We start from the raw sequence: 26,798 nt of genomic DNA, 5'->3' as shown, positions 1-26,798 counted from the left end.
TGGTCAGCTGGCGATCCGGCTTCCTCCCTGGTCTCCTGCTCCTCTGTGCGGCGCTCACATCAGCGCTGCCTCGAATGGGCCCCCTGGCCCGCAGGGCCCCTGGGCACCTGGGCATTGTGCCCAATGGAAGAGATGGCCCTGCTTCTGAACACTTTTATATATGTTCATCAGTATTACCATAATATTATAACTTATAGCAGTGATCATGGCAAATTAAGAGCTGAGCTCTTTATGCTTTACCTGCCTCCACCGTAACAAATTAAAGGCAAACAAAACAGCATACACTGTATTATAAACAAATCATCAAAGAATACATATTTATTTAATAAACATATATATTTCTCATTGTGTAAATCAAATCAGGATAACTTGGCCATTTCTTTTTGGGACCAAGATTACAAAAAATGATTATAAATTGTTTTATTGCTGCTAGTGATTGAACTGTGAAATTTGACATCTAAATAAAGTGTATTTTATTTTATTGACTACACTCTTGTTATAACTTGTAAACAGTCAAACAAAAACAAACAATTTGGTGCCATATTATTAAAACCACAAAGAACTCAAATTCTATTTCAAGACAGCAATAAAGCATCTAAAAAATTAATATCAAATACTACATGAAGATTTCTTCAATAACATTAATTTTACTGAATCTCATACACAAGATAAAACATTTTTTCTCAGAGTGCTAAAAAAAGTCTTTTTTATATCTATATTTTATTGCAGCAATCCAAGATATATTGATAAACACAGATACCAGGGATGAATAGAGTATATAAACTGTGTAATATAATATGTATTGCAATATACTTTGGTACTGTATCTTGTTACCTTCACTTTATAACAAAGGTGGCAAGACACACACTTAAGTTTACATTGCTTCATAAGGGATTGTTCAAAAAAATGACTAGAAATTACCACCGTGTTTAGAACTGTTCTAAGAAATATTCATTTAAGTATAGCAGCAAAATTTGGCAATTATTGTTCCCATATCTATCCCAACTACACCACCCAACAGGAGGAAAAGAAACAGCTCTATTTATAGACTTCAAATTCTGTGAAGTGCAGATTTATGAATACAATGAGGAATAGTGCACCTCTGCGAAACACAATTCACACAATTCTTTACAGCAATTTTACTCATCTCTACAAATGGCATTCATCCATTAGTTTTCTAATGTAGTGTAAGTGGACACACACTGTACACACCCAGGGACTCATGAAGAGTTGGAATCATTTTTTGTTAAAACACCATTTCAAGATGCATTCAGCTCTGCAACAGCACAAACGCACCAGGTTTGCAGCAGCAGGATATAGTAGCATATGCGTTTGGTTTATGCCAGAAGATGTGGCCTGACAGTGGAATATATTTTTTTTAATCAGAGTTAGTTTTCAATGCAAATTTGGACACAATATAATACTGTAAATGAAGTGTCATATCCATAAGACAGTTTAGTGTCTAGACAGTGTTAACAATAAATATGAGTCACATTTACCATGTAAAATAACAATTAAATAAAGCAAATATAAATTAAAAGTACAAATTACATTCAATTAATATGCCCCAATTTGGAACATCACAAGAATTTCCCCAAGGATTCTCTACCCCTCATGTTAAACAATGGATGCAGGCTGGGATAAGAATGGGTAACAAACTTAATATTTAATAAACATGTGCGCCTCTACACAACACCCACCAAGAATTATCTTCCTTTATACCCCTGTTCTTGTACTTTTTCCAGGTTAGAAACTTTTTTATGTCCTTTCCCCTAAGGAACACTCTGATTGATCCAACCCCTTTATAAAATATATGTTTAAAGACCCTGATATGTACAAGTATGTTCACTATGATCTATAACCTACCCTTTGAAATTATCCATGACTGTGTTGGTCTCCATGAAAGAAAGTGAAAGAGGGATCTAGTGTCACCCCCTGATGAATCCTGCCAGGAAGAGGCCAGTAAGGGCATAACCACCAGTTCAATATCAACTCGGATCAAAGAAACAGCATATAAGCTGTTATTACAGATGGTACTATATTCCTGAGAAATTATCCAAAATGTTTCCAACCTCCAATGGAAATTGCTGACAGAACTGTGATATAGATGGTGGTCTTGTTCACCTATTATTTCTTTTTGGGGTAAAGCACACTCTATTATCAACACAGTTTCAGAACAATTAATACTCAAAGACCCATGGACCTTTTTACTCTTCCGCCCCCACAAGATGTGAGCAACCAAATAAAAAAATGGAACCTTATACATTTTTATAATCAGAAAATCTAGCCTAAAAATAGCTAAAAACTATAAACAAAAAAGCCTCCTTCTATTCCAGCTCTCAAATACTTCATCTGGCATATCACATGCAAAGAAAACATCACATATTTTTTACATAAGATATCCGCTTCCCTCAAGGACGCCAACAACCCCCTGACCTGCAAACAAAACAACTACTTACTGAGCATACTTATCACTGTGTATTAGCATAAGTGGTTGGTGTATGGCTAGTTTTGCAGTGAGAAGGGAATATAAAACACAACAGAGCAGTGTTATCCAGTGTGCAAGTTATTAAGGCAAATGAGAGAATATATTGCTTGGCATTAGCCAGCAAAAACAGAGCGTCTAACTCTTAAATACAAAAGATACATTGCATTTAAAATAAGTCATTTTTCAGTATAATGCCTATTTAAATGACAAAATCTCCTCATCTAATCCACACACGCATTGTTGAGTTTAATAAAGAATGTGGCATTGTAAGCAGAAGTCGTCTAAAATTATTTGCCACTGTGTTGCTTTTATGAAATGCTGGAGTAATAACTACCATTAATATTCATTCTGCACCTTGTTATGGTCTTTGACAGACGGAACATGAGTTTTCAGCGCATTCCACATGAATACATGATGTATGCTGTCAGGTTAAAGCAAATTTTCCAACATGATAGCACCTTGTTTTTGATTAAATAACGATCCTGCTTTTCAAGTGAAAAATTATAATTTTGGGCTTTTAGCCCTAATGTCTAGGGGAATTAAATAATGATGCAGAACTTCAAATATTTATAACATAATTGTTTCTTTTTTGCCATTAAGATGGAAAATATTGCAGGAGAACCTTTCATATGCTATTGTTATAGATGTGTGTGTGTGTGTGTGCGGTCTGCAGTTTCATGAAAAGAAATACGTTTAAAAAAGCAAAACCTCAATCTTTAAATAAGATGTGTGTTCTAGATTGGACGGGAATTGTCCAAGCTTTACAGTATATAAACATAATAATAAAAGAACAAAGGAACAATATTACCAAGGTAATGTACTTATTTATAATAAAAATGTCAAACTAAAGACATTTATGGAAGATAAGTGAAATAATGGGCTTGAATTGAGTAAGTAAGGAGCAAAATAGCCAATTTCCTCTATAAAAACAGTGAGTAAAGATATTCAGAAATAGTGTTCTAAAACAGTAGTCTCCCTATTTTCATTAAGAAGTATTGTATTGACTATAAAATTCTCAGTGTGAGCTACTTACCAAATACAAATAGGCTATGCTGTCTTGTCTCACTGTGAGAATCATTTTATTATTACCACAGGGTAAACAAAATAAAACAAATTCTAACAAGTTCAGCAAGCAAATCAATGGCTCAATATTCAAGGAAAGCATATTTTTCCACCTCTGATAATTATTTCAGTGATGCATAAGGTAGTGAGTGCCTTTGAATGTATCTATAGAATTCATAATTTAATCTCAATTGGTAACATAATATTTGAAACCTACCAAACTCTGTAAAGCTATTAAGCACCATTATAAATATTTAAGCACATTTCTTATCAATTCTCAGATGGTTAGGAGAGAAATTGTTTTAATTTGAATCTGTTATAAATCTATTTCTACCAAGAACTGTTCCAACATAATTAGTTGGTAACATTTGTAGCTAGTGATACCATTTTAGAAATATATGTTGTTAAAAACATAATTCACAACTTCTGTACATCTGATAAGACAAATATTAGCTTTTTAAAGCTTGTTACAAAATTGGTTTGACAGGCCCCATTTTCACCATCTGTCACTTTGGAAACTTATTTTGGAGTGTGCTCGTTTGAACTGTTTAGATGAACATTATTTTATTTTCACTAATTCCACAGTTATAATCCATAATTATGGATATCCCCTATCAGGGATGGACTTAATCTTAGCCATCTTGTTCTTAAATGCAGCCAGATAGTCTGCATGTGCCTTATTTTCTGTTATGTTTCCTGGCCAGTTATCTCCTCCCACAAAATGGACAGGAAGTCTGGAGCAGCTGGAGCCCTTTCTCATCATAAAGGCATTGAAGGATTTAAAACAGTGAGTTGTTATTCATCAACTTGGACTAAGCCCTGCAGTAACCAGTTTGATCCTTCATTGTTCCCGAAGTGGACTTCGGTAGAATTCAATGCACCATCTCAGCAGGGGATAATCTCAACCCTGAGGCTGCTCAAACATTCCACCCAGCTCCAACTGCTAGACACCACCCAGCTAAACCTAAGGCAGTTGACTCAGGATCAGCTTGCAGGGTGCTATTTTCCCCGTGGGACAGTGGCTGGGAAAAGCAAATTACAAGAAGCTCATCTAAAACTTGATAGGGAATTATTCTCACTGCTACAGAATAGGAACCTACAGCGTGGCCTGAGAGAAACTACAACTTGGCCTAGAGTTAAACCGTTCCATTGCTTGTATTGGTCCTACAACTTGGCCTGAGAACCGCTGCAGCTTGGTCTGACAAAGTTATTATCATTGAAATCTATACCAGTTAAAGGATAATTGACTCTGGGATGCTGTGGGGGTTCTTTTGAACAGAAAGGAATGAGAGCAAGAGTTCTGATTCTGGAGGCACTATTATTCTCTATGCCAATAGTCTTGTATCTTTTTCCTCCCTTGCCTGTGTGATTCTAAAGAACCCTAAGGTGCCAGTGTTAGCTAGTGAGCTCTGGTTCTAGCAACCTGGTATCATCACAGAGCTTCTCTTTCATTTTTTTTTTTTAAGTAACAAGTGTTCTAGTTTGTAAATAAAATAGCGAGCTTTCTACTTCTAATATGGTTTTTTAAACATATTTTTATCGAGCTATAGTACTCATAAAGTGCAACAGCTAAAAAATACAGATCATTTAGATATATCTAACTGCCTGTGTGGAGGAATACAAAGTAAATTGTCCATTCCTATCAAACGTCCAATTGATGGTTCAATCAACAATACAATTATTGCAATAAAATCAGTAAAACAGTGTTGATATCAAACTATAGAAAATAAATGGATTTACAAGTTAATTCTTTTGTATTACAAGTATTGTAACAAAATTATCAGACCATAAAAAACCCAAATAAACTAAATCAAACCATAACTATAACTCCAGGTGCGTCTCATCTCAGTGTAAATACAAATATGTGGAATCAATTAATTTTTAGCATCCAATTGTTCAATGTATATACCCTATTTCTTATTGAACCTCAAAACTCCATTTTCTATATCGGGAACAATCGCTCATCTGCCAAAATGCAAAATTTGCAATGGCATATTTTTAACTGTTTCCACAAAGGTTGGGGTAGTGACTAACCATGTCTTTGGTATAGCTTTCATAGCCACGGTGACAATAGCAGTAAGCAATGTTATGACAGCTCTACTCTGTGGCCTCAGATCCCAATTATCAAAATTGGAGCATAGCTAGTGACTCCTTTTCCTGTTGAGATGTAAACATGGAATTAAAAAAAATACATAATTTTTATCCCAGAACTTCCTATTTTTGCCACAAGATTCAATTTTGGTTCCATCTTTCTGTCAGCTATAAATGCATTTCACCCAAACTTTATCTGGATTAGAATGTATTAACTCCATATAAACAAACCTAATTTTATATTTATTAGTTCTCAAAAAATTCAGTAGGCCAACCATTGGGAACAGAGCGGGTGAAATGTCTTATCTGCATAGATATATAAAATACAGTGAATTTGGAAGACTGTATTTAGATTTTGGTTCCTGAAATGTGAAAATAGTGCTGACTGGATCAGAGAGATTTTTGATGGCATTGATGTCTTTTTCCATACACTGTGAATACATCATGTTTTCTAGACATGGGCTAAAACTCAGATTACCCCCCAGAATGTTATATATTTAGAGCTTTTAAAATTGTTTGAGTATTTAATATTTATAGATATCCACTACAAGTAGGCATCCTTAAAAAATATGTTGTCCATTATGTGCGAAGGAATGTACTTTTTGTGAAGATGTAATAAGGCTGCTGGTAGTAAGGGGTAAAAATTGCCTCTTCTAAATGTTTATTAGTGAAAACTTCTCTGTCCAGTAACCATCTGTAATATACCAGAACAATACTGTAAAGGTTAAGAGGCCAGGCCTAGAAACCCCATACCCCCTTGCTGTCTACTTAAGCACCACTTAGACAGTGCAATTTGAGATTTTTTATTTTGCCATGAATATTTGGAGAATAAAGAGGTCCAACTCTTAATGTCAGCTCAAGATAAACATATAAGTAACATCTGAATAATGTACGATAGCTTTGTAAAGATAACACTTTCAAGAGCCACAATCATACCTAACAAAGACAAGGGGAGAAGATTTCAATTTTCTAATAGTATGGAAGTCTTCATGGGTTGCAAAATTAGCCCTATATAGACCGTTGGTATTAAATGTTATATTTATCTCTAGATATTTAAATTGATGGCATGTAATTCTAAATTGCGCAGCAATTTGAGTTATATTCTGAATCTGATCTTTACCAGTCACAGGGCTAATCTCTGACTTTTGGAAATTGACTATGTAACCTGCAAAAGCTCCAAACTGACCGATAGTGGGAATTGAGGAGACTGGATCAGACACAAACAAAAGCATAACATCAGCGAATAAAGCAAATGGTCTTGGTCGAGCCTATTCAAATTTCCCTAAAATTAGCAGACTGTCCGAAAGAAACTGCTAGAGGGTCAAAAGCAATTGCAAATAACAAAGGTGATAGGGAACACCCCTGACAGGTTCTGGGTTGCACCAAGAAGGGAGTAGATTAATAGTCATTACCAATTACCTGTGTCTTAGGGTGTGCATATAAAATATTAATGTCAATAGTTTATAAATAACATTTAGCAAAGAGATTGGCCTATAAAAGACTTCTTGTTCCAGATCTCTACCTGTCTTTGGCAGGACCTTAATGATTGCAGATTTGAAAAAGGCTGGCAGAATCCCCTTGTTAATGATAGTGCAGAAGACTGCCAACATCCTATGAGAGAGGGTCTTCTAAAATTCCCCACTTAATCCATCAGGACCAGGAGCCTTTGAAGGCTTAAGATGTTTAATCACCTTATTTCATCAGCTATGATTGGAGCAGTAATCACTCTGTCTGTGACCTGGGGGAGACACATTCTAGTCCAAAATTATTTTTTTTATCAGTAACAATGGGGTTATGCGAACAAAGCAACTCATAGAAAGCCTTCAAATTATTAGCAATGTACAGCAAATGACCTTATGTACCTTCAACCCATCCTCCCGATGCAGTGTTAAAATATTTTTAGAAGATCTTTAACCTCTTAAAAGATTAGATAGAAGATGACTTACTTTATTGCCAAGTTTATAGAAAACCATTTAATATATAACCTTATAATCTCCCATTTGTGTTAGTACATTACTTTGGTATATCTTTTACTGTACATATATATATTCTTATTGCGCTGAGAAGGGGCAGATTTAAATGTTTGAATGGTGACTGTTAATCTTTCTGCGAGTTTCAGAAGAAATTTTACTATGTTTCTTAATAGAAGAGACAATTTCAACTTTAGCTGTCTGCCTAAATTTATCTCCTGTAACAGTGCTGTATCTACTTTATTTTGCTAAGATAGGTGAGTATTTTTTTCCATTTCCAGGGGAATTAATTCCTCTTCCATTCCAAGAATCTATCTCCAAACTTGACATAAGGCCATATAAAATAAAGTAAAGTTTGCTTTTCTCTGAGAAGCATACACGTGTAAAACAGTTACAATGTCCATGATCATATATTATTCTCCCTACAAGAATGTTTAACTCACACACAACAACAAATCCAAGTATTGGAGGACACAGATGGCACAGAGAGAAACCGAGTAAGAATATAGAACATAATGGAAAAAAAAAGTAAAAAAACCCATAAACTATAGAACATAACATACATGATAAAAATACCTCTGACTGCTAACTAGCAGAAATGCGATCGTAAATATAATAACCATAAGAGTGTACTGTAACAAAACAAGGATCACTGCAGACAAATACAAAAAAATGTGTGATAGGATGAGAAAAAAGGAACATTCTCATTCATTCTGGTAATTTTTTTTTAATAAATGGTGCAACATGATATATAAAAAAAATAGAAAAATGTGTACATAATCCAAACATTTATCTTTTTACCACTAAAAGTGTATTATGACTGGTTGTCAATCTTATAAAACTAGAAACATGAGAATATCAGCGTAAAGACTCCTGTCAAGGATTATCATTACCAGCCAATGCAATCAAAATAGAAAGTTATAGTCATAAGTGCTCTAATTTAGAAACAAGAGACACTAGACTTCTCATGTGCCTCAGAATCTTCTTGCAGAAAGGCCTATCATGTTTCCCCTTTACAAGAAAGAGCAATATAAGTGTGAACAAAATCAAATAGTGTTCTGCATCCCTGAGATGCAGTTATCTAAGCTGTGGTGACCAATGCTAGAGTCAGTGGCTAAAAAGATGTTTGTGGTGGATGTCACAATTGGTTTCCTGGGAGATCAATAGTGCTAGATTTTTTTAAAAAAATCTATTTTTACAGCACTGGTGCAGTTAAAAAAGGACCATCACTGCGGTACAGAGGGTTATAACAGATTGGTAAATTGTATATCACAGGATTGTTTCATTAACAACCATCACTTATCACTGAAATCTGTAACTTACCACTGAATAGTGTGGCCTGATACTGGATCCAACAAGTATTAAAATTAACTTTGCCTCACTGCTGAACACTTTTACATTGCTGTCTAGTAAACGACTCCTTTGATCTGCTTTGAGAAGTGGCGAGTAGATATCATACTTAAGCAGATTAAACCTATCATGGACCCAGGGTGGTGCTCAATCTATGAGCCTAAAACTCCCATGTACTTTAATATATACAACAAGCTAATTGTGCAATAAACAGCAAAATAATTGTTTTAATCTTGTCATAATATACAGCCAAATCCTACATCCAAGATTACTTTGTCTTCCTCAAAACTGTACCTGTACCGATTAGATTTGATTGGGGAAGGTCTTAGTACACCTCCCCCCCAATCCCCCTGTCCCATCCCCTTGCACCCCACAGCCCAAGCTACTCAAAATACTCAATTGTAATACACAGAAGAGTATAATGAATGGCTGTCTGTTAATAGGTAGCAAATCAGTAAATAAACTATATGTACAGCCTACCCTAATGTAGCTGCTAGAAAACAGACAGCTATATTTTCTGGACAGCAGTTATATGAACATTACAATGAAAATAATTAACTTTGCCCACTCATTACTGGAGACCATTTGCTGCTCAAAGACCAGAACCATTCTCACATTTTTGTCTTGTTTTGTGTTCGTTGAGAATAATTTCTTAATCTATCTACGCAAGTTTTAAATTGTTCACGTTTCACTACACACCTAGGTCTTGTAGAATAATGGAGTAGAAACCTTTTTAATTTTACTTTATTTGATTTGATTTTATACTATAAAGGAAAATAGGCAAAAACTTAATTCCATAGATTCTTTTACGCACTTTTAGCAAAGCCCCAGACTATATTTTCTAACATTTGAAGCATCATGCCTAAAAGGAAGTAAATTGTATATAAAAATGAACCCTAACTTGTTTATTAAATTGTTTCATTATCTATAATATAAATGCTTAGTGGCGTGTGTTAGTCTGTCTGTGTGTGTGTGTGTGTGTGTGGAAAAAATAAAAGCAAGCTGCAGCGCCACCTGCTGGGCGGAGTTATACACTGACCTACTAAATTCTTAGTGTGTGTGGAAAAAAAAATTCAGAAAGGGCTGAAATTTGGTATACTAAGATGTTTTTAATTTGTTAATTTAATTTGTTAATTGTTAAAAATGTTTATAAAGATTTAAAAAATATATATATATATTTCTTGAAGAAGAAGTGACAGTTGGGAGTGGTTGGTAGTTGCCGGGGGTGACAGTGGGGAGTGGTTGGTGGTTGCCGGGGGTGACAGAGTGAGAGGAGTGTGATACTCAGGACCGCTGAGAGAGATCCCTGTGTCTGGATAGACATCTGGATAGATGTGGCGATGAAAATGAAGGATGAGGTGATGAAGAAGAATGATGAGGTGGTGACATGTGGACAAAACCACGTTAAAAAAGGGCGCTTACGTCGGGAAGTAACGGTCTTCCCCTGAGGAGGCCTGGGCTATGGCCCAAATGCATGACAAGAACATTTTTAACACCTTAAGTAGCTTGATTTGACTAGAATGCATGAGTATCATGCACGGGTTAACTTGTTTTGTAATATGTCTCAATACAGGGTATAAACAAACTCAGGGAATGAATTTGCTAAATCTTTGTCTGCTCGCTGATATATTTTCATATCTCCCCAGAACTTGCCACGCCTCCAATGATGTCAAACACAATCCCAACATATCCCTTGCTATTAGGCCACACCCCCAAGCTATTGTATTGTTGTAAAGAATTATCACACCTCATTTAGATTGGTAGCAGAGTTCTTGCCATTTATGTGTAACTACTGGTGGTATGTCACAGTTGGAACGAGGACAGACAATGGTAGGCAAAGACATTAAACATGAACCAGTCACTGTAGAAACCTTAAAAGAGTTATCTACTGTCAACCATATTTGTCCTTCAACATTTATCTTGAATAAAACTCCTTCCTCTTCAGGTTCTGGAGAAGGCTGGTGAGTTCATGGTGCATAAGTGCTCGTGTGATTATCTGCCAGCTATGTGAAGCTGGCAGTAGCTGTGTGTATAACGTTGGAGAGATAAGAAGTTGGTTAATAAGGTGCACATGAGCTCATAGTTAGAATGTGAGTAGAAGAGCATGGAACATGAATATAAAACTTTTATTTATGTAGTTTAAAAATACCAGCGAAATATCTAAAATAATAAAACAAATAGAAACAAACAATGTGTGAATCTGAAATCAGCTGGATGCACTGATTGCCATATTTTCAAACAAGAATGGGGAAAATCGTGTATAGAATAGGCACAGATTTAAATATTATATAGGTAAGGTAGCTATAATTTATGGGAGTTTGTATTCTCCTATATATCAATACAATTCCTCCAAATACACTATTGTATTTTCTTTACTGACAATTCACATAAAACATCTGGTATGTGTCAGGAGCCGCAACGGGCACCGCCGCGACTCTCCTTCTTCCTGCATTGACGTCCCCGGCCATCGCCATGACGACCGGGGCATCACTTCCGGTTTCTCTGCCCAACCGTTGCCTAGGCAACGGCCGGACACCGAGTGTGTGAAGCGCTGTGTCCCGGCAAGTGCTGCAGCTGGGCGCATGCGCTAAGTGTAGCCTGCGGGCTAATTAAGCATGATCATTAGGAAATCTGAGCCTCTTTATCATTACAGGGCTGAGCCCTGATTGGTGCATGACAGTATGTAAGGCAGGGAGGGCTTAGCCTCCCTGCAAGTTATAGCGTCCAGTTTGTCTGTCTGCCTAACCTGCTCCTGCTCCTGCTCCCTTTTGTATTGGTAAAACCTGTTGGACTGATTGCCTGTGTATGGCCCCTTGCCTGGATTTGGACCCTGCCTGTGTTTCCTGTGACCCCGACCTCTGGCGTGTTTACCGACCTTCCTGTTTGCTCGTGACCCATGACCCTTGCCTGGACTCCACTTTGCTTGCCTGGGTTCTCCCCAGCCGGTACACACTTCACGACCCTCTGTCAGTATGCGGCCAAGTCTTTCCCCACCACTAGGGGCTCCAGTGAACACCTGAGCAGACTCTGGGTTGTGTTGTACAGCCTGGGGGGTTCCTAACAGTATGAGACAGTCTCTATACATATATAGATGATCGGCAGATCTGAATGGAGGTATTACTAGCTAGCCTGCTAGTTCTCAATAAACAGAGGAAAAATTAAACTACTGCCTCTATTGTAATAATACGGGGAGTGATTTGCTGCCTACCTCCTAAGTGCTCCAAACTAACTTTGGATTTAATGGAGCAATGTGCCTTAATAAATAACCCCTATTTTTTCAAGAGTCAGCAAGTGCATCCAGCAAAACGCTGATGCGCGTTTCATTTGTGTGTGCTTATTCAAGGCAAGCCGAAAGACTGTTTTGACAGCTCTTAAATACTGTCTGCGTGGGGCTAACAGAGTGACGTGTCATCCCTTGGCCAATCACCACTCGTGATTATCGTCATGATTGACAGGAATATGAGCCAGGATAGATAATACTTAAACTCCGCCTACTGAAACAAGAAGCAAAGATGATCTTTTTGATGGGAATGACACATCCTAATGGATTAAATGAAAATAATAAATATACAGTTTTCCTTTAAATAACCACGCTTAGAAATACTATGAGTAATGGATTATGGCATGGGGATATATATATATATATATATACACAGTTTACCCCAGATGGAACATTTTTCCAAATATTGATAGCAATTAATAAAATATCTGGGAGAAGGCATATACTTCTGAAATATCAGATTTTGTCTTCACGAACTCCTAGCATAAAAGACAATGGAAAAAAAACAACAATTTCTTTTTGTTATCTAAAGACAAAACAAAATCCATATATATCTATGGGCTATATATTTATATTGTCAACAAGCTTCTGACCCAAGATTATATTATATCTATAGAAGTATATTTTATTCAATCTTATCTACCTACAATGAGTGAAAAAAAAATCACAATAAATACATGCTATTTTTAATGTATACAGATAGCATTAGACGATATAAAGGAATAACACATGAGATAATAGAGTTTATTATGACACAGTTGCAAACATTGAGCTTTATAGCTTGATATAATATTTTTTATGGCAATTCACATTCAATAATTTACTCCCATGTCACTTCTTTTTTATTATTTTTTATTCTACATTATAAAGGATGTCATAACTTCACATTTTTTGTTCACTTAGTTTATTAATTGGTATTCAACTTATTTGAATCCTCTTATTGGTTACATATATTTATAGTGTTTTTTTAAGCAGTTTATGACATCACAATCTTCTCCTTTTCAACACATTAGGAGCCTATCCAATGACTCCCTTAACCATAGCACTAATTTTCATCATCCCATATATAATTTAGTACACCTTATAAAATTATTTAAGTATAACCTTATTAAACATTAATTTATTGCTTCACTTACACCTGAATATAAATCTTAGCTATGTATTTAATCCTGAGTTATAATGATAAAACCCCATTAAAATGTTCCAAACTCCAATAGTATAAAGAACAATATTGTATAATTTCATTTTGATATTATGTCATCATTAGTCCCAAATCCGAAATCTTAATAGTTATGATTAGTTATAAATGCTGCTCTAATCCCTACTTTCCATAATCTAAATAAAAATTCTGCCCCCTTTACTATTGAGACGATTCCCGGGCCAATAGGATGCCTGATAGGCAGAGTTTAAGTATTATCTATCCTGATTGGCTGATATTGCTGCCAATCATGATGATAATCATGAGTTGTGATTGGCCAAGGAATGACATAACTCTGTGAGCCCCCTCACACAGACAGTATTTAAGAGCTGTCAAAACAGTCTTTCGGCTTGCCTTGAATAAGCACACACAAGCGAAACGTGCGTCGGCGTCTCACTGGATGCACTTAACTATTATTCCAAACTAACTTTAGATTTAATTGAGCAGTGCTCCATTAAATCTAAAGTTAGTTTTGAACGCTTAGGAGGTAGGCAACAAATCAATCCCTGAATTATTACAATAGAGGCAGTAGTTTAATTTTTACTCTGTTCATTGAAAACTAGCAGGCTAGCTAGTAATACCGCCATTCAGATCTGCCTTTCATCTATATACGTATAGAGACTCTCTCATACCAGACGTTTTATGTGAATTGTCAGTAAAGAAAATACAATAGATAGTGTATTTGGAGGAATTGTATTGATTTATAGGAGAATACATACTCCCATAAATTATACCTTCCTTACCTATATAATATTTAAATCTGTGCCTATTCTATACACGATATTCCCCATTCTTGTATGAAAATATGGCAATCAGTGCATCCAGCTGATTTTAGATTTACACATTGTTTGTTTCTATTTGTTTTATTATTTTAGATATTTCGCTGGTATTTTTAAACTATATTAATAAAAGTTGAGTTTTATATTCATGTTCTATGACACTTCCACTCACATTCTTAACTATGAGCTCATGTGCTCCTTATTAACCAACTTCTTATCTGTCCAATGTTATGCTCTACTTCAGTTCAAGGTTGCACCCCATATAGCACTTAAAATAACATTTATTGGTTCAATAGTGAATTATTGGGTTTGTTGCTCTTACTCTTTGGTGCGACAGGCACCCCTTCTTTCCCCCTTTCCTTATGTTATGGACTAGTAGCTGTGGTAGCCTGGTGTCTTTCTTTAGTAACATGCTCAATACTGGAAACAAAACAGTTTTTTTCCCCATGTTTGTTGGCAGGTGCTGGTGCTAGGATGTAGCAGAAGTCACCAAGGGAGGAACAGGGATAGCAGCAGCTATGGCAGCTACGTGAGCCAGCATACACCAAGACAAACATAACAGGGAACACAGATACGTTGTGTGGATTCAAATTGTGTGATTACTCCCTTTGCAAAACACACCAGAAAGAATCCTACTAATGACAAAATAGATAATAATTTAATAGTCTACAGTAGTTTTATGAACGAGGTCTCACAATTACCAATTCTATAAAAGAGTTTTATATTGCATGAAATATGACGAAATTATTCCATGTATATTCCAAAAAGAATCTCTTATGCTATACTTATATCCATTATAATTTATAATTGAGTTCCATGTTTCATCTATTAAACTCATTAAATCCTCCTCTGCTTTTCTTTACACAATTACTCCTTAGTTCTACTTTTGATAATGTACAATCTTAGTGAAGTTAAATGTAATAGGTATAACTATACCATCTCTGATGAGACTCTGACACTAGTTCCCACTTCGTAATTATATTTTTTCTGTGAATTTCATACCAAAATTAAGTGGAAATGTCATTAATTGCTTATTCGCTTTGTCACATGTTCTACAAACAATCCTCTGTTGATATAGAGTATGTCTCTATGTAAACTGTGCAGTCATGTACAATAACAACTATGCATTTAATTTAGGTTAATAAAACTGCAAACAGGAATGTATAAATCAATATTTTATTACATATTTTGCCTGGCTTAGGTAAAGTTCAATACTCAAAATGTAGAAGACATTTTTTTTGCTGGTCTATGTAAGTAATGTGGCACCTTTCCATCATACTAATAAAAACAAAGACAAATGAAACAACATTACTGCACAAATTAAATCCCTAATTTACACCAGAGAATTATAGATCCCTCTAATGTACTAAGCAATGTACTGCAACAATTCATCTGGAAAATGTGACTACAACATGCTCTTCATACTATATGTAAGGAATATACTTAAAGATGTTAACAATGGCATTGGAGACTAAAAATCCCACATCTGTGGGCTTAAAACGGCATATGTTTGTAAAGCACAAATATCATTTTGAATTCTCAGCATCATAATAAAGTAGATGTTGGAAAATGGAGAAAAATTGTGACAGTAAATAAATAATTTGCATTTTAATATTGCATTTTAATATGGCTAGTGATTGCTTTTATAATATTGCTTGTATGAACAATTATTTATTTTTATGAATGTGTTTATTATTATTTGTTGGTGAACATATTCTTAGTGTTAATTATTAAATTGGCCATTCATCCCATAGTTAATACTTCAGTACTTGATCTCTACATCACATTTCAACATTCGTAGCAATAATGCTTGTAGAATAATTATTGTTTCTCATCTTTCCCCAGATATACAACATTGTAATTCAATGTGATGTAATTAAAGCAACTAGATGTATTAATGCAAACTTGATAAATTATTCTGGGTAACAAATAAGTGGTAGTTTATAAACTGCTATGGTATACACTGTATTATTACAGGACTATCTAGAAATCCATATATATGCAACATAGTAAGTTCTATGTCTCACTTTTCATCCTGCTACAATAAGTTGTTTTTCACACTGATACCTAGAACATTAAACATTTGTTCAAGTACGGCAATGTACAAGACAAGATTAATAGGGATCCCTCAAGGCCCTGCAAGTGAAAATGAGGAAGAAAGTTATACTCTGCATGCACTAACTGGAAATGTTTTTGTCTCTTACTGATGAAAAGCATTGTCTAAGCTGATGTTCAGGGACTTAACTAACTTTTTGTCAAATCACAAACAAATGAGAGCAAGGAGAAAGATTCATTTGGTTTGTTAATTCATATACTGTATACCAGAAAACATCACAGAAAAATAAATTTGTGTAATCCATAGGGGCATATTCAATTGTTACCGTTTCCCACAGCGTTAAAAGTATTACCGTTATTACGGTATTACTAAGCCGGATTTCAGCTCGCAGCTCGGGGAGCTGCGAGCTGAAATCTAGCATGAAATGTACCGTAATAACGGTAATTAGGCGCACTATTACCGTAATGACAGTAATAGTGCGCATGCCGCGTTACTTTTTCAAGTAACGCCAACAACTGAATAAGCCCCTCAGAATGATAAGATCCAACTAAATAATCTCATATGCACATTTTTATTATATTTAGCTATTGCTTAATAATTATACTGTTTGTATTGCCTAATCATTATACTGTAGTTCACTCTGAATTTCACAAAACTCTACAAAACATTTTTGTTTCCTTTTACCTGAGATTTAGTATTTTCAAATGGATATCAGTGAGCATTCGCTTCCCGGTTTGTTATACAAGAAACACTCTACATCCAAGCCTGCTTTAACTAATACCCAAAAACATACTAGTAGGTTAATTGGTTTCTATAAATTGACCTTAATTGGTCTCTGTCTCTGTGTGTATGCTAAGGAATTTAGACTCTAAGCTCCAATGGGGCAGGTACTGATGTGAGTGTGTTCTCTGTACAGAACTGCAAAATTAGTGGCGCTATATAAATAGCTGCTGATGATGATGATGTTTAACTATTCAAGCATTTAACAAGACTTTGACATTTTACCTTGCTGAGGCCTTCAGGATCTTGGCTAGCATACATGCAGACAATCAAAATCTAATCTAGCTGAACAGAAAACAAGAATGGTGGATTACCCCATTAAAACCTGTTTCAGGTCATTGGTTAAGCTCTAAGTAATAGGAAAGTGTGCAGTTTGTCTCAGTTGTTCAGTCCATTAGAATACTTATCTCTCTTGAGATCTGTCAAGGTTTATTCTTTTGTTTTTTATAGAAAGATTGTTATTTTTACATTCTATATCATGATAGTTTCTGTCAGGTGCCTTCCCTGTGTCTCTCCTCTCGCACAGGGACAGCCACCTGCTTCCAGGTGTGCAGCTTCCTTTGGTTGCCAGGTAACCAGAAACACTGATTCCTGCTTCCTGGGTGATCCAACTGGGCATGTAATGCCAAGCAACAGGACGCTATTCTGGGACCCAGTGGTGGCTGCCTACATCACTGCCGCCGGTAATTAGCATGCCTCCTGTCTCCTATTTAAAGCAGACTCTGGCACCATTAGGGTGCCAGTGTACCAGGTCTTCTATGCTCCAGTGTTCCTGTCTGTTAGCTTCCAGCTTCTAGTCTGACTCCCTGGTTATCGACTTGGCTTCTCCTGACTTTGATTTTGGACTCTCTCTTAACCTCTGGCTGCCTGACCACTCTTCTGGATTCACCCTGTGTACCTCGCTGACCACACGGCTTGAATTTGGATCGCCTGACTATCCTCAAACATCTTGTTGCTCACTTGTAGCTCTTTTGGAGGACCACGACCTGCGTGTCTCTCGCAGCAAAATCCAAACCTCCTTATGGGGGTCCCTGGCGAAGACCAGGGTCACGTTAGAATCTGTACCTCCAAATTGAGCTGTGTCAGTGCCAGCAAGTAGCCATCTCAAGTTCGTACTTGACAGTTTCATAATGAGAAATAAGTATTTATTTGCAAAATACTGAACTACAGTTACTTGGGCTATCCTAATCTTACAAATACTTTCATTCTACTTATATTTCTGAAAAAAAGTGAACCTGTGTTTTCTAATCTCTCAGTGTTCATGTTTATATATTTTTTTTATTTTTCTGTTATGAGACTGGTGCTTATTCAGTAACCTTCCAGTTTTAAAACATTTTCTGTAAGTGTGATTAAAGGATCTAGCCTTCAGATATGCTGCTTCAATTTTATTGAAACCCACTTTTAGGTAAAGATAATATAATATAGTATTTACCCGCCGCACATCTTTGCCAAATGTCTCACTGTAGCTGGTTCCAAGAATTTCAAACTGTACATGAGGATTGGAGCCGTCCTCCCTGAACTCCATAATCCCGGTTAATCCTGTTATGCGACCCTGAAGAAATAGGATTTACAAAGAAATTAGAGGAAGCATTTTTGGTATATTGAAATGTAATTATCTGCAAAACAAAGTTGAAGAACTATGACCTTGCATCCATGCTTACTGTAAAAACATAATTTAATTAGCAAACCATATATTGTAGAGCCTGTAAAAACAGGAAATGCGGCTAAACATTGCATGCAAAATATATGTGAACGATTAAATAACTGATGTGAATTTTGAAGACAATAAATTGTTTGCTGCTATTAAATTAATATTAATATTGTAAACATGTAAAACATAAACAACAGTGGTTGATTAGTATAGCAAAAATATAATTTAATATAAATATAACTTAAGTGTTGTGAGTGGTATCAAGATGGAAAGCATTACAGGATCAATGAAGATTAAAAAAATTATTTAAATTTTTATCTGACTTCTAGGCATTTAAGTTTGAATTTGGATTAATGATTATCTTGCTTTCTCCTTATGGAGTTTACATATGGGCTACATGTTTGCTAAAATTATAGTGTTATGTCAGACGACATTGAAACAAGGAGATAAAATATTCCACACTATTGCTGAACCTCCTTTCCCACTTTAATGGACTGTGGGCAAGATATTTTGTGTCCCTTTAGTGTTCTCCTGTCGCCACATGTTCAAGGAGAGTGGGGGTACAGGGCCATTTCTCCTTCTGATATATGAAGTTCTTTCCCTTTCTATGTGTGCAAAATTCTGTGTAAACTGTATCTCCATGTACATATCTGTACTGTATCTGTGAGAAATCTATAGCCATCCTGGTAATGAATGATCCTGCAAAGATTGTTCTAAGCACAGCCTGCTCCAGAGGTGCACTAATACTGGTTCTCGCCTCTGCTCTAATGTCTGCATAGAGTCAACCAGATTCTATTGGAAATATTGGTCAACACGGAACTCAGAGGTCTACAGACAGAAACAAATGGATGTCATCATTAATTACATCTCCACTGATTAGGAGCATTTGTTGATATTGTAGGAACCCGTTATATACTGGCAGGCAACTTGAGATGGAGACTGGCAGTGCCTGAGTCACAATCCAGTCCCCAGGAGATAAGAGTCTCCAAACAGGGAGTCAGAGGAAGCAGTTCCACACTGAAGGATGAGAACCAGAGACCGGGGAGTGTCTCAGAGATTCAGCGTTGAAGACAAAATTAGCTAGGGGTTACGGATCCTGCTGGACTACAATTTCGGAAGCCACTGAGATGGACTATGAAAAACAGAACACTTTAACCTCCTTCTTCATTCCATGCAGTTCTTGTGGATGTGTGTTCCCACCAAAAGTGGGATGACATTTATGCAAGACCGTTGCCATGCTGCAACAATGGCAGAGGAGTCTCACTAGTACCGGATTCAGCTCAAAGTAGATATCTCAATGTTGGCTATAAGTACTATCTGAAACCAGTGAGATTATGTTTGAATATTTCCATGGAAGTTTTGTAAATAGCCATTTATTAGATTTTCCCTTCTCTAAACTACACAATGCAGAAATCAGTAATCTCTGTGAAAAATTACATGGCATTATGCCTTTCGCAGACTAGGCAAACTGTAAATCACCATGTAAATCACCAAAAATATACAAGGTTTCAATAAAATCAATTTTTGATAGCTCTCCTACTGAAAGGGGAGATCTGATTATAAATCACCAAAAATATACAAGGTTGTGCTAAAATCTATATTGGATAGCTCTCCCACTGAAAGGGGAGATCTGATTAGATAGACAGAAAGACAGACAGACAGACAGACAGACAGATAGATAGATAGATAGATATATAGATAGATAGATAGATTGATAGATAGATAGATAAAACAGACAATGAAATATTGTTGGCAACAGACACATCAAGTTGTAGATCATTTCTCAATATATCTCTCAGGAGGCTTTTTAATGTGACCTCCTTTTACCCTTGTATATCGTTCTATACTTACAGGACATGTTGCATTATTATGACCATTTGGTGTTGATGCTTGTCCTGTTGGTGGGAAGACATACTCTGAAGTTGCTGTCTCAGTAATCGAGACTCCTGTGTGTAGTGGGAGACCATGCTAAATGCACAACCCTGGACAACAGGCTATCTTAATCTACCACGCGGTCAATATACATAGGGATGAACAGGGACAAAAGAGAAGGTGGCAGGTAAACATATTATGGCTGATTTTAAAAACATGCAGAAGGTGTAGTCAGTGTTAGGGAACCTAGTTGTGTACTTGTATACTGTTTATTCATCAATATTTTCTGATCTACAGTACTTTTATAAATTATAAGACAAATTATTATGAATGTTAAAATATCGCATTTATTGATGGAAATGGTTTATCAGGCCAGTGACTGTGGTCAATAAAGTGTGTGCAGTCATTAAAATTTGCATATTCTTTGCAACACAAATATAAAACATTGGTCACCATTGAAATGCAAATTAATAGGAACAAACAGATTTTTTTAATACCTTTTTTATAGTATCCAACATGGATCTTCCACCATTCCAGGGTTTGGTTGATTTTCTCATGCAATTCAAACTTGCCATACTGTGCCACTTTCTGTCTTCTAGTTTTCTATGAAAAGCATTTGCCAACATCAGTACACTGTCATACAGGTATAGGTTGGACACCTGTAAACAATAAAACATAAATAATTCTTTCACAATCAAGTAAATGCTATAAACAACATATGAAAGTAAAAATAAATTAAGTCAAATTCAGTAACACCATTATCAATTGTACATTTATCAAGGAGAGAAATTGCCTTTTTCCATAGATGTGAAATAAAGCATGTGGAACATGAAAATCAGAAAACAGAATGAACTGTGATGTTATGTCAATAACAACAAAGGGAAAGGACCTTGGAATTATTGTTTTCAGATTATAAAAAGGTATATAAGCAGTGTAGTCAAGCAATGGGAAATGCCAGTACATTACTTTGTAAAGGAAGAGGTATTTGTAGTAGGAAGAGAGAGAGGTTATAGTGTCACTTTATAGGTCCCTGGTAAGACCAAGCCCTGAATATAATGCACAATCCAGGAGGACCAGAAAGACATTAGTGAAATAGAATAATAATTCAGAGAAGGCCGACTAAAATGGTAAATGGAATTCTAAAACAAAACTTATGTGCATTGACTTCAAGAGCTCAACATTTACAGCTTAGATGAGAGAAGGAGATACTATGATATATTCAAACATAATACATTCACATATTTAAATATTTTTTTTTTTTTTGTCCAGAAAGGATGATTGATCCATTGAATAATCTCCCAGCAGTTGGAGGACTCATACAGTAACAGAATTTAAGAATGCATGGGACACATATTTCTATTACGACTTACACAGAAAATAATAAAACAAAAATAAACAATCACACATAACAAAGGAGAAGTCCAAATGAATGTGTAATTGTTTTCTGCAAATTCTAAGTTTCTATGTTTCTCTACCATATCATACCTTTTTGGACATGGCCCTCAATTGAGTTCTAACTTGCCCCTATTCATGTCGCACACATTACTGGTCACTTATCCCACCTCTATCTATTGTATTGTGAGCAAAGTAGTGACAGTATTGTGACCTGGGTTAGAAAAGAGAAAAATGGCATCTCTACAGAATGGCAAAACCTTTAGGTGTACTCACTAGCAAAATAGGTTTAACACATTTGAAAAATAATGTATTAACATTTTATTGACAGTTGATGTATAACTTTAATAGCGCAGCTTAAAATGCAACTCTCATTCCTAGCATTTGTTTGCTTTCAAAATCACATGCACAAAATAAAAAGAATAATTATACCAAAACCATAACATACGGTATCTAACGTTATTCTATCATGTGCAGTTCAGAATTCATTTGCTGTGTCAAAAATTGACATAAATGATTCGGGCGGTACAACCCAGATGTGTCAGGTTGCAAGTGATAGAAAAGTTATTTAAAGGATTTTTCATGAAAAAATATCAAATGCTTCTGCAGCAAAACATGTTTTTTATCATGGAAGGAATTTAGCACCAAACAGCTCTTAACCCTGCGGGAAGATCAATGAAACAGAACAGATTGTGCTGCAGAATTAATAAAATAATTCAAAAGTCTACAAGGCTCTTGAATAAATATGCTTCTTGTTAAACCCATAAACACACAATATTTCATAAGTAAAACTTAAGTTAACATACCAGGACATCAACAATTAAAAGATGTGTAAAATAAATCAAAAGATCTTCCTTTTTTTTATGTCAGAAAATATAGGGGGCTTTCATAAGGACAACCCTTCAGCCAGGAATGTTGTAAGGCAGTGGTGGACAGCATGCCCTAGTAGGTTCTAGGACAATCACCTAGGCAGATTGTCTCAACCAAAATGCAATTTATTTCATAGATGGCAATACAGACTTGTTGATAAAAATATCACCAGGCAGATGCCATTCTTTGCAGGTACAGCATACACATTTGACGGAAGCACAGTTCCTAGTCACTTACCCACGAACACCCAATACAGTAAAAAACACAGATTAAATCCCCTTCAATATTCCCACGGTGGAGTAGAGTGGACACTGAGTGTTCTCCCCCATGGTGGTTGGGGACCTTCTCTCCCTGTGGAGAAGGTGCCTAAGAGTCTATTTCATGGCACTGGTATAAAAATGACCTTGTTGGCTAAACATGAAAAGTTTTATGGTATTGTATCTGCATACACAAATTGTTTAACCCAGATTTAATACTCTACCTGGAGACAATTCAGAATAACTTGTCTAATTTATATAACAATTAACATAAATACTCACGGCATACAATAACATGAGTTATCCAATTGTGTATGAACAACAAATGACAAACTGTAAGGTAGCTAGACGATGACAGTTCAATGTACACAGATAAAGAGAGGATGAACTGCAAGTATTTCTATGCAATCACACACTAATGTATTGGTTTATAAGAACAGTCAATAGGGTTTGTAAAGAGATAATTTCTGAAACGCTTAGGTAGCTTTAACAAAACTTTGTGTGCAGTATACATATGGTTATCAATAGAAACACCCACAGAAATATTGGCAAATATTCCCAATTTTCAAATGACAAGGTTTTGAAGACAAGTATTTTCACAATAACCGAGTACTCCTTTTGTTTACATGCTGGAAGCATATACATTTGTTATTTCACTGTGTAAGTCAATGTGCTTTTGAGTATTAAAATAAAATAGCTTTTTTATTATGTCCATTGGTCTTGTTATGTTGGGCATAGGGTAACAGAATTGCATTATGATTATGTCATGCACAACGAAGTGAGGTCATGCTGAATAACAGAGGAGGAAGTGTACTGTGCTCTCCCTCCTTCCACTGTGCAGCCCTTTTAAAAATTGATGCGGCCCTCGAAGAACAAGAGGTTGCTCATTACTGCTGTAGGGGAATTATATGTGATTCGTTGTATGTGGTCTACATCCTTAAGTCCCCATGCAGGATACTTCATCATTGCGAATACGCAGAAACTGAGAGACAGGATTGTATTAGATGTCTTGTATCAGAACTAAAAGTGTCATTCTTATAAGAAATACATGTTCTGAGATTGGATGCAGAGAGAATTAGAAAATGTAAATATGGGGGGCGTTTCAGGTAAGGAAATTGATGAAGTGTTGTGAGCTAGCCTCTAAATTTAACACAGATTTGACATTTGACTAATAAATTTGCCCATTTTAGCCCAATTATTTGTATTCATACTGGGTCATATTGTACCACACTCACCTCTAAAAACAATGGTACAAACTCAAAGGTACAAATACTTTACAGTTTGGTTACATTTTTTTTTATGTTAATAGGTAGAACTAAGGCTCTTAGGAACATTTAAGGCAATTACAGAAGCACTTGATCTCATTACTTATATAAATCAAGCTTGCTCCTTCAGTTTTTTTGTCTAATTTAGGCAAGTGGCTTCCCGATAGCCAAATACAGTAAGGTATACACAGATAATTTCAGGAGTAGATGCTTAGAACTAATGCTTTATAGATTAACAATGTTTAATTATATTTTGACTTTGTAATTGATCTTTCACTTCCAAATCATGGTTATACATGTTATGCAGTACATTTATGCATCTATCTGTTTGCATAGGTCTGTGTTTTTCACTACTGTATACTTTATTTTTTTATTTGATATTAATATAGTCGAAAAAGGGAGTGTATCTAATAATAAATATGTTACTTCTGGGTTAAAGTAATATAAGTTGTTCTTACTAAGAATACTTTTTTGAACCTATAAATACAGTTTCTTTAGAGTGTTAGGCGCATATTTAATTAGATTTGAGGTCCATGTTTACGCATGGCTGCACAAGCATCGTTACCGCAACATCGTAGATTTCCGTGCGTACCCCATAGAGTTGCGAAGGGAAGTCTGCGATGTTGTGGTACCATATTGTCACTTTACAGGCACAGCTGCGCGTAATCGCGGACGGCAAAGCTAATTGAATATGCCCCTCAGTTTTGTTTTTGCAAAGTGAGGTTCAATAACTTTAAATAAATAGTGGGTTATTTAGCTTTTAAGACATTCTTTCAGAGTATTGCAATTATTATGGCAAATAAATAAGTATATTTATAAGTGTTTCTTTATTAACATAAACGATGTTATTCTACCTGTGTAAGCTTTTGTGAACAATGTACTGATTTGCATATATAATAGTCCACCTTTCATTGGATGCACTGAGAGTGCGGTCAGGCTTTGTGCAACAATAGAAACCTCCGAGTAGCTAAAGTCACACACATATGAACAACCCATGTGCTTTAAAAATACCCCACCACATGGTGGCAATTACATACAATTCAGTTAGAGAAAATAATAAAACCTGGGGTAAACGCCAAACTTGTTATCAAGTAACTCATTCCATCTAATGCATTACTATCACAGCTTGAAGTTTCATAAACTTCATGCAAAAGTAAAAAAAATCTTTAACTGTATAAATAATGAACTTCAAATGCATCTCAATAAATGAAGTTTTGTTTACAATACCTATTTCTTCCCAGCTGGATGACAAAGAGCACCAGGAAAGAGTAAATCTCCCTCTTTCTTCATATTGGTATAAACATAAAATTGAACATTTATGTTTAAGGATGCAAATGATAGTTATTATCATAATAAAATATTGTTAATTGAATGAAAACGGACATGACAGGAGAACTGGTCAAGATAATTCATTATTTAGTTTAAATTAAATGTGTAACCAATTTTATGAAGGGAGCAAGGCGCATTCAGTATTGCAGATGCAAGCTACTGAGAGGGAATATTGATGGCCACCTTATTGATCAAACCAATTGGGGAAGGGGTACTTAGATGTTAAAGATTGCTTAATTTTGATTAGTATACATTTGTTAAGAAATAATAAGTATCACATAAAAAAACAAATAGAGGACATTTTGTTAAAATAACCCCATTAGTACTTTCCAGGTCTCATTTTAAGCATTGCCAAGTCATGCACTTGTCTTCAATCTTCATCAGAAGTAATCCAATAAGAAAAGTGGCCCTGTCTCACACCTTTCTACCAATTTAGCTAAATCCACAGATTCAAGAGAACAGGTTTCTGCATGTCCTGTTTCCTTTGTTTGCTAGCACCCACTAACTATCTGTGAATTTATCCTCTCCCCCTTTTTCCACCCTATCTCCCCCTCTCTTGTCCTTGTTTATATTTTGAAAAATAGGACCTTGTGTTGTATGTTCATTTATTATTGTATCATTACACTAATTGTAACTGTTACATGTGTCCATTGGAAATAAAAAGTAAAAAAAAACCTCTTGATTGAAGCCTTTGTTCCACATGTTATGACCCAATATAGTCTGCATTAGGGGGGAAAAACATTTTAGCCTACACTAACTGGATCATAGGCTACTCATAATGAATTACCCTGGTGTGGCTATGTTCCCTCTTTTGCACCATGATTTTATGGGTAAGGGTCACTATGACTACTTTTACAGTGCACAAGTATCCTGGGAGGCGGCATATTAATTACCTAGCATCATCATGGTTTGGAATAGACCTGTGCGCTAATATGTGGACACCTCACGTACATGACTGTCTGTCACTTTCCCCTCCTCGGGTTTAGAACCTCAAACCTTTCTCTATATTTTCTTTAGTTCTGCCATTCCTTATTTAAGATAATAAAAAAAATTATGCAAATGTAGTTTACATCTGACACAGGCCACAGATGCCAATGTATTTGGTGTC

General features: G+C 35.7%; 1 protein-coding gene across 2 annotated transcripts in view; it reads right to left on the bottom strand.

Moving 5' to 3' along the window:
• GRID1 (glutamate ionotropic receptor delta type subunit 1) overlaps positions 1 to 26,798 on the bottom strand; it is an 823,000-nt gene that overhangs the window by 140,264 nt on the left and 655,938 nt on the right. For both annotated transcript variants that reach the window (XM_075217028.1, XM_075217027.1), the window contains exons 7-8: positions 21,075 to 21,236; positions 18,487 to 18,606 (exon numbers count right to left, since the gene is read on the bottom strand). In XM_075217028.1, the coding sequence (XP_075073129.1) occupies positions 18,487 to 18,606; positions 21,075 to 21,236 (282 nt within the window). The remainder of the gene's footprint in view (positions 1 to 18,486; positions 18,607 to 21,074; positions 21,237 to 26,798) is intronic.

The sequence above is a fragment of the Mixophyes fleayi genome, chromosome 6 (assembly GCF_038048845.1).
Source record: "Mixophyes fleayi isolate aMixFle1 chromosome 6, aMixFle1.hap1, whole genome shotgun sequence".
Lineage (NCBI taxonomy): Eukaryota > Metazoa > Chordata > Amphibia > Anura > Limnodynastidae > Mixophyes > Mixophyes fleayi.
The sequence above is the reverse complement of the archived record's forward strand: the minus strand, read 5'-3'. Positions and strand labels throughout refer to the sequence as shown.